The sequence below is a fragment of the Spinacia oleracea genome, chromosome 6, assembly GCF_020520425.1.
Source record: "Spinacia oleracea cultivar Varoflay chromosome 6, BTI_SOV_V1, whole genome shotgun sequence".
NCBI classification, from domain to species: Eukaryota; Viridiplantae; Streptophyta; class Magnoliopsida; order Caryophyllales; family Amaranthaceae; genus Spinacia; species Spinacia oleracea.
The window spans coordinates 24699356-24709307 of NC_079492.1; the positions used below are offsets into that span (position 1 = coordinate 24699356).

Below are 9952 nucleotides of genomic sequence, written 5' to 3' on the forward strand. Positions count from 1 at the left end.
AAACAAATTAGCTAATGGACAGGACCAATACAACATTGAATCAATAAATTAATTAATCTGTAAAAATTAAGCTCAATTAGTTTGAATTAGTAAAAAGCAGTAAGAGTTTTTGAAGTTAAGCTAAATTAAGTGAAAAGAACAAGACCCGAGTATATTTGATTTTAAGATGATTATACTATTTGTTTCATACAAGTTTTAAAATCTCGAAACTGGCTCAAGTGTTGCGTACTTGGGGCCGGATCTTGTTCATAACATTCATAACATTCTCAAATGCACAATTTAGCTTAAAACATTCATAACATTCTCAAATGAAACCTATTTTTTTTTGGTGATTGTTGTGCAGTAAAACATTCATAACATTCTTGAATGATGAGAATGGGATACATGGTTTTGACAGTGATTATGAGATCTGGATAATGATTTTTTTTTTAATTCTTGGCCTTTTACTATCCCTCTGACTATATTTTATATTTTTTCTGTATTAAGGTTTCTTGATCTTGTTCCTGATCTTGGTAGGTTGCTGTCTTTTCTGTGTTAAAAAGAACTCGTCGTTGTTCTGTTAGAAAGCTTAGCTGACCAAATTGGATCTCTAATTCTTGTAATAGAGAAGGCATTACTTGTAAGTGCCTTATTCAATTCATTCTAAGCTGGTCTTTTTGTAAGTGCCTTATTCAATTCATTTTAAGGATACTGTTGGATCATTCATGTGTTTCTCTACTTCTTTCTAAATGGAGATATCTTTGCAATGTGTTCATCTATGTAGATTCTAGTAATAATGAATTAATTGCATATTTGTCTCCTTAATTCTCAGCTTACCAGTGTCTTACAGTATTTCATATCACCATATTTCACAAAGTAAATGAAACTGCACCTGTAATGTCAGATAAATATGCTCAACATTGTAGTCCAAAACCATACATCAGTTGGTTTGCAAGGTTCTGTTCACACGCCATTCACTTATATATACCGACTAAGAAAACCAAAGGGTGACTTAAGTTGAACTATTAGCCGTAACTCCCAATACTCTTGAATCCTGATACTTAATATATTTGTTAGATACATAGTACAAATGCCAAACCTTTCCATTATGTTGTTATTTCCTAAACTTATTAAGTCAAAAAATAGCAGATTACCCTATAATTAGAAAGCTAGAACCAATATGTATGTCCTATAAGACGGAACCTGAATTAGAAAGCTTTATTTAGGCTAAGTGCATTATTGACTAACTAAAACTTAAGAACCTACATGTTTGATATTCCACTAACAGCCCACTAACACAACTAAACAAATAAACTGACTTCCTAATAACTTGCCACTACCTAATTGAATTAACAACAAATATTTATCCCTGAACTTTAGAAACTTTGAATAATAAAAAGAATAATAAAAATAAAAATATATGTCTAGATTAATGGTGCTTGAATTAACACTGGAGAACTAGGCAGGATCTACGCCTATTTCTCGAGATATGATTTTTGGGGTTTATGTGATTAGACCTTTGTGTATAAAAGAGCATAGAGCTTTTTTCTTTTATCTCCTTAAGAACTTATTATCTCCTTAAAAATCAATGTTTAATTCATTGTCGTGTCCTAATTCTAGTTTCTCTCAGTATTTATGTTCAGTGTTCTTTGATCGGTTTTAAGTTAAAAGTTTCTAAGTTGTTTCTTCTGTGTGTGAATAATGGGTAGTAGAGACTTGTGTGTTCTATAGTTTGTATTCTGGTGTCACTAATATTTTTTATGGCATTTTATATAGGTGTTTTATATAGATACTTATGGTTTATCCCCACTTATGGTTTACTTAATTAGTACTTGGGTTCTTTTTTCTTCTTTGCAGCTGAGTTAGGTCCTTTATCTGTTTTCCTTCTTTTTTTTTTTCACTTTGGGAAAATGACTCCTAGTAAGGATTGGATGGCGATCGAAGATTACGTTAATGACCCATCATTTGAAGTGGGAGTTAATAGTTTTTTAGACTATGCATTTCAAAAGTTGGGAACCGATAATATTCGTTGTCCTTGTTGCGTATGTGTGAATGGTGAGTTTGGGGACCTAGAAAAAGTGAGACAACATCTTCTAGTTTATGGAGTAGTCAAAAGGTACACCTTTTGGTTTCATCACGGGGAAAGGTTGGAGCAAGAGCCTCAACTTGTGTGTGATGGGGATGATGATGGGGATGATAATATCGCGGAAGAAAATGGAAACGAGTTAGATGAAATGCTTGGTATTATTCGGGATTTATATCCCGAGTGCAATAATGTTGGTTCTTCCTCGAATGATAGTAATCTTGAGGAACCAAATGCAGATGCCAAAAGGTTTTATAACTTGTTGAAGGATTCTCAAGATCCGGTTTATGAAGGTTGCAAGAGTTCTAGAATGTCTGCCCTCTTAAAACTTCTTCATATTAAGACTTTGGGTCGTTAGACCAACGAATCATTTACCATGCTCTTAGATTTCTTAAAGGAGGATCTTCTTCCCAAGGGATCAAATTTGCCAAAGTCTTATAATAAGTCTAAGAAGGTAATGAAAGACCTTGGTTTGTCATATCAACAAATTGATGCATGTGTCAATGATTGCATGCTTTATTGGAAGGAGAATGAGAAGTTGAATGCCTGTGACATATGTGGTGCATCAAGATGGAAGAGTAACAAACACAATGGGGAAGAGAAGTGTAAATCGAATGGTAAGAGAATACCTCAGAAGACACTACGATACTTTCCATTAAAACCGAGGTTGCAAAGACTATTTATGTGCTCCAAGACTGCTTCTTTGATGACATGGCATCATGGGAAAAAGAAGAAAGATGGTACAATGAGACATCCAATTGACGGAACGGCTTGGGAGTCATTTGACACAGAGCATCCTAATTTTTCATCAGACCCTCGAAATGTCAGGCTCGGGCTTGCTAGTGATGGTTTTCAACCCTTTGCAAATTCAAAAACATCATATAGTATATGGCCTAATATCCTTATTCCGTATAATGTGCCTCCCGAACTTTGTATGAAGCAGTCTAATATGATTTTGTCAATGCTTATTCCGGGTCCTAAAGGTCCTGGTGATGCAATTGACGTATATTTCCAGCCTCTAATTGAGGAATTGAAAGATCTGTGGGAAGTTGGTGTGGAGACCTTTGATGCAGTAACGCAACGTCATTTTCAGCTACGTGCAGCTTTAATGTGGACCATTAATGATTTTCCAGCCTATGCGATGTTATCTGGTTGCAGCACTAAGGGGTATCTAGCATGCCCTTGTTGTCTTAGGGATACTCGGTCAATGAGGCTACCTCACGGAGGTAAGGAATGCTATATGCGTCATCGCTGCTATTTGCCAATGAATCATAGATGGAGAAAGGATAAGAAATCATTTGATGGAACAGTCGAGCGTGAAGGACCTCCACAACCTTCTTCAATAGATGATATTCTTAATGAACTTAAGGATCTCGAGAACATTATATTGTCTAAGGATCCAAGTGTGAAGACAAAAATATCTCATGAAGTTAGGGGGGACAATTGGAATAAGAAAAGTATTTTCTTTGAACTTCCATACTGGAAGACTAATCTCTTACGACACAATTTAGACGTGATGCACATTGAGAAGAACATATGTGATAGTGTTCTTGGGACAATAATGAATATTCAAGGGAAGACAAAAGACACTTTAAAATCACGTCATGACTTGAAAGATTTGGGGTTGCGGCCTACATTGCACCCTATCAAAGTAGGGGACAAATGGAAGATGCCTCCAGCTCCATATACTTTTTCCTCCTCCGAAAATTAAACATTCTGTAACTTTTTGAAAGAGCTAAAAGTCCCTGATGGTTTTTCATCAAATATATCTTATTGTGTAAACTCGAAGGAAGCTAAGATTTCGGGTTTGAAGAGCCACGATTGTCATGTAATACTTGAGCATCTTCTTCCTTTAGCAATACGTGGTCTTCTCACTCCACTTGTACGTGAAGCATTAATTGAGTTGTCATTGTTCTTTACTTTATTATGTGCGAAAGTACTTAATGTGGATGATTTGAAGCAACTAGAGTCCCAAATTCCTATAACTCTCTGCAAATTGGAGAAGGTTTTTCCTCCTTCCTTCTTTGATGTGATGATGCATTTACCTATCCACTTAGCTAACAAAGCTATAATGGGAGGGCCAGTTCAGTTCAGATGGATGTATCCAATAGAACAATACATGTATAAGCTGAAGTCTTACATAAGGAATAGGGCTAATCCGGAGGCTTCAATTGCGGAGGGCTATGTAGCAGAAGAGTGCATGAATCGTTGCTCTAGGTATATGCAGAGTATAGAGACCCGATTTAATCGACTTGATCGAAATTATGAAAATAGCCAAGGTCATGATGATACCCTGCCTATTTTTAGTCATTATGGTCAAAGCCTAGGGGCTGCAAGTGTTAGAGATCTTGAAAAGGGGGAATTGGATGACGCTCACATTTATATTTTGAAGAATTGTGATGAGGTTCAGCCTTTTCTTAGGTAAGAGAACGAGTTTTATTAAGTTAATTTCACTTTTCTTAATAACTTCCTTTTCTTTTTTTTATAAAGTTTGTCACTTCAAATGAATTTTTATTAATATATTCACAGAGAGTATTCTGAAATACAAGCATTGACGAATCCTGGAATCTCTGAAGAGGAATGGTGCAAAAACTTTAAAAGTTGGTTCAAGATGGAAGTAAGTACTGAACTATACAAGAACTGAACTATTCTGATCTGATCAGAACTTTTCAGAACAGAACAAAACAGTTCTGATTAGTCCTGATCTGATCAGAACAGAACTGATAAGTTCTGAACGAACAGAACTGAACTAATCATGAACTGAACTGTTCTGATCTGATTAGAACTGTTCAGAATAGAACAGAACAGTTCTGATTAGTTCTGATCTGATCAGAACAGAACTGATAAGTTCTAAACGAACAGAACTGAACTAATCAAGAACTGAACTGTTCTGTTCTGATCAGAACTGTTCAGAACAGAACAGAACAGTTCTGATTAGTCCTGATCTGATTAGAACAGAACTGATCAGTTCTGAACGAACAGAATTGAACTAATCAAGAACTGAACTGTTCTGATCTGATCAGAACTGTTCAGAATAGAACAGAACAGTTCTGATTAGTTCTGATATGATCAGAACAGAACTGATAAGTTATGAACGAACAGAACTGAACTAATCAAGAACTGAACTGTTCTGATCTGATCAGAACTGTTCAGAACAGAATAGAACAGTTCTGATTAGTTGTGATCTGATTAGAACAGAACTGATCAGTTCTGAACGAACAAAACTGAACTCTCTTTATAAATTAATAAATTAATTCTTAAATATTTCTTTTTGGTAGGTTGCGCGGTTATATGAGAATAATAAAAGCATGGAAATGGAAAATTTGCTTGCATTATCACGTGGGCCAACACGATATGTTACTTCTTTTACCGGTTATATTGTTAATGGATATAGGTTTCACATAGAAAGTCATGAAATGTCTTTGAGTACACAAAACAGTGGGGTGGTTGTTATAGGAAACACAGGGGATGGAGATGAGAACATTGATTATTATGGAGTAGTAACAGATATAATAGAGATCCAGTATCTTGGGCGAAACCGAGTTGTGTTATTCCGTTGCAAATGGTGGGATGTTTATGATAAGGTAAAGGGAGTAAAAGTTGATGAATATGGAGTTGTTAGTGTTAATTGCAATAAGCAATTAAAAACTAATGAACCATTTATTTTGGCTAGTCAAGCCAGACAAGCTTTTTATGCCGTTGACAACCTAAATAAGGGTTGGAAGCTCGTTTCAAAGACTCAACCGCGCAACTATGATGAAATTGATGATAATGAGGAAGGTGATGCGTATCAGCACGGTGAATTATTCAAACCTACATACGTAGCATCCTCTTTGACAAGCGCTAGTGCTGAAGTTTGTAGAAGTAGGGATGGCGTGGATCCAATTTTTGTGACCGATGATATAATAAGTGGAGAGCAAGGACCCATGAAGAGGCTAAGAACAGAATAGTGCAATTACTTATTTTTTCTTTAAAGATTTTCTTTTAGGATTTTCTTTTACAATAGTGCAATTATTAATTTTTTCTTTTAGGATTTTCTTATAGGATTTATTTTAAACTTTTTCTTTAATTCTTATTTTTTTGATTTAATAGTTTCCGATTTTTTTTGACATTTAAGATTGGCTACTACTTTGTTCAACTGGTTGTTGTTATTATGGCTCTTATTGCTATATTTATTGTTACTTTGATGCTCATTTCTAAATAGTCATGTTTTTTGCTTGGTGGTACTTACTGCATTCTGATTTTCCTTGGTACCTTGCTCCATTTGCACCTTTGATATGATATTTCAAATGTTAGAGGTTTGTATAATATCATAACTGAGGTTTTCTAGTTTGGTTACATAGTTGTTTTCAGCAAAGTATAGTTAAGAAGGGACAACAATTCATGCTCACACAACTGTAATGCATGCTCACATTGATATACCTTTAGATCATTTCTCCATGTGCTTTTCTTTTTTTTAATGTGTGTTGTGAGTGCTGTTCGTACAGACTTGCACTTTCTGATATTCTTCATGTTCATGCAGAGTGATATTCTTCCTGTTCGTGCACATAATGCAGAATGTTAGCGGTAAGATACTCGATTTGTCATTTCCTTTATACATTACTAGGTTTATTTATCATTCTATTGAGATAATAAATATTGTTTATGAATACTTGAAATTGTATTCACTTATTGCAGGGAAAATGGTTCGTTCAAAGGAGGAAGTAGTTCGTCTAAATGAGAAAACGATTCAGCCAACACATAAAGCTTCTTTGCCGGGATCTAAAAGGAGCTATGTACCACCTCAATTGTTGGCTAGGGGACGTGGACAAAGGTTAGCAGATATGTATACTTTCAAAAGACAAGCTACAACCACTTCTTTAGTAGGAATTGGAGTTGGGGCTAAATCGTCCACTGGAGTAGGCAGTCAGGTATTAAAGCCCATTCAAGGTCAAAAGAATAATTCCAAAGGGCTTCATACTGGGGATGATTCTGATGTTAACGTAGATGGTGAAGGAAATAGTGCCCTTGGTCCAAGTATGCATATAATATTAAGTCTAATAAATGCGGTTCAGTATTAATTAACAAGTTAATAATTCAGTGAGATCAAGTGAGCTGAATGCCTGACTAGAGGCCGCTTCAGTTCAAGTGGAATTAATTATATTAATCCACAGCTTACTCTTGACTGAACCCGTAGGGTCACACAAATAGTACGTAAACGGATCAAGTATTTAATGGCATTAAATACTCCATCTATGGATATTCGGAATCGACGGATCTTGGTTTCAGTGGGAGCTGAGATCGTCACAGGCAAGAAATGAATACTCCGGAAACGATGATATTGCCGGAAACGGAAATATGGATCGTATCGGAAATATAAATATTATCCAAGTCGTAGATGTTGCCGGAAACGGAAACATGGTACGTATCGGAAAATATTATCGGAAATGGAAATATTGCCGGAATCGGAAATATTGCCGGAAACGGAAATATTGTCAGAATCGGAAATATTATCGGAATCGGAAAATAATTCCGTAAACGGAAATATTAAATATTTGTTCGAAACGGAAATTAATTCCGGAATCGGAAATATTAAATGTTGTTCGTATCGGAAATGAATTCCGGAATCGGGAATTTATCGGAAGCGTATCGTACGAATTAGCATCGGACGAGGCCCGCTAGACGAAGGCCCAGCACGAAGCCAGGCCATCGCCCAGCGAGCCGCACGCAACAACGCACGCCTCGACCAGGCCCAGCGCAAGGCCAGGCCCAGCCAAGGGCGCGCGCGCGCGCAGCACCACACATGGGCTGTGCGCTTGTCGTGGGCCGCAAGGCCTGCGCGGGTGCACGGCTTGTACGATGCATGTGCGGGAAATCCTAATCCTATTAGGATTCGTGCGAAGATTAAAATCCTAATCCTATTAGATTTTCTTTGTTATGTAGAGTCCTAATAAACTTCTAATTAACAAATCCACATCCTAGTAGGATTACAATTCATTTTCCATACCTCTATAAATAAGGGCCTAGGGTCATTATTTATACACGATTCAAGTATTCAAAGTGATTTTTGAGAGCAAAAATTCAGTCATACAATTGCCTACATTAGCCGAAAATTCTAAGTACCTTAAGGGCGATCCTAGTTGGTCAAGCTTAAGGCGGATCCGGACGTGCTGTGGACTATCTACGGAGGGACGACACTTGGAGTCCTAAAGACTTGTTCTTGTTCGGTTCGGGCGCAGCTAGGGAAGGCACGCAACAAAGTGTATGCATCTAAACTATGCTAAATGATTATGTGTAAATAATATGCTTTCCTGGCTTTATGGTTTTTCCGCGTGATTTATGAATTGTCATATGTATCATAACCTAACAGTGGTATCACGAGCCTCTTATTATTTTCATAATCTAAATTGCATAAACATGGTTAAATATTACAAATTTTCAAGAATTAAAAGGGGTGATTAATTTTCGTAATTGTTAATTAATTGCAAATTGCGTTTATTTAATTATACGTACGCAGTTTTTCGGCAGTTTCTTCGTTACTCATCCAAATCGAGTAATTTTTGTGTTAATTCCGCATGTAAAAGGCATTCTAAAATTTTGACAAAAATTGTACTTTTCGGCCGAACCCAGAATTCTCAAATTCGAAGCCTAACTATGACTTTTCGGAGGTTTTAGTTTTTCGAATGCAAAATTTCGTAAATTTAAGATGTTAAATTAAATATTTGCGATTCTTGTTGATAAATCTTGAATTTTTGATTGACCTACTGTATATGTTTAACAAGTTTGAATGCCTAGCCTTGTTAATTATGCAATCTAATTTGTAATTATGATTAATTTGTTGAAAATTGGAATAATTTAGAATTAATTTGATTTTCATAATTAGTTATAATTTAATTAGATACCTATGATTAAAAACCACCATAAAAATTGTAAATTTATGTTAAATTTTAAATTTTTATGACCTAGACTTGAATCCATGTTAATCGGAAATCAATTAAATAATAAATTTTCGATTTTTTCGCCTTAAAATTATGAAATTAATATTATTTATTAATTTGTCATTAATTTTGAATATAAATTTTTAATTTTTATGCGACTCGCTCATATAACTTGCACGCACAAAGCAATGGACGCTACGTGTAACCCTTAAGGGGTGTTGTATAGTGCGGGCATGCGACGACGAGCAAGGGAGCTCGTCGCCCATGCGGTACGAATGCAGCGAGCAAGGGCATGGTGCACGACCACAAGGCAGTAGCCCTGCCTTGTGTCGTGGGCTGTGAGCAATGGGCGTGTGGGCAGGGGCGAGAGCAAGGCACGAGCAGTCGCGTGTGGGCAGCAAGCGTGCTGCGTCACAGCGCGCACTGCCTCGCGCAAGCATGCGGAGCCTCGCGCGCAGCGAGCGCAAGCTCGCGTGCCACGAGCGCTACGCACAGCGTCGATGGCTCGCGCGCAGCGAGCTCCAACTCGCATACTGCTGCCTCGTGCGATGAGCGCAAGCTCGCGTGCGGGAAAGGTAGGCGCGCAGCGAGCGATGGCTCGCATAAATCGAGCGCTGGGGCGCGCAGCGAGCGATGGCTCGCGTGCATCGAGCGCTGGCGCGCGCAGCGAGCACCAGCTCGCGTGTTCGATTGATGCCTTGCGATGGTGAGCAGCAGCGATGCGACGCAGCGCATGGGCTGCGCGCACATGGCCAGCGATGGCTGTGTGCGTGTGGCCCATGGGCGTGCGTTGCGTGGGATTGTTGCGTTGCGATTAGATCGTTTTGAAATTTTAATTTGAAATTTTCAGTTTACGTAATTTTAATTAATTTTAAAATTAATAATTTAAATTATTTTCTTGGATTTTAATTTTGAATATTGTAATTATAATAAATTTTATTCTAATTATTTTACTAAAATTAAAATCATGAAT

The 9952-nt window shown here is 37.1% G+C and overlaps 1 protein-coding gene across 1 annotated transcript; it reads left to right on the forward strand.

The window, feature by feature from the left end:
- Window positions 1-2438: 2438 nt before the first annotated feature.
- On the forward strand, window positions 2439-6012 carry LOC130463017 (uncharacterized). Its single transcript, XM_056832029.1, has 4 exons — window positions 2439-3713; window positions 3852-4483; window positions 4592-4679; window positions 5341-6012. The coding sequence occupies exons 1-4, from the start codon at window positions 2439-2441 to the stop codon at window positions 6010-6012; spliced, it is 2667 nt and encodes an 888-aa protein (XP_056688007.1).
- Window positions 6013-9952: the final 3940 nt, after the last annotated feature.

Excerpts from the sequence above, each read along its gene's own strand:
- LOC130463017 (XM_056832029.1), top strand. The coding sequence starts at position 2,439 with ATGCTCTTAGATTTCTTAAAGGAGGATCTTCTTCCCAAGGGATCAAAT. Across the intron at positions 3,714-3,851 it reads CTACATTGCACCCTATCAAA|GAAGCTAAGATTTCGGGTTT; the intron begins GTAGGGGACAAA and ends GTAAACTCGAAG. Across the intron at positions 4,680-5,340 it reads AAAGTTGGTTCAAGATGGAA|GTTGCGCGGTTATATGAGAA; the intron begins GTAAGTACTGAA and ends TCTTTTTGGTAG.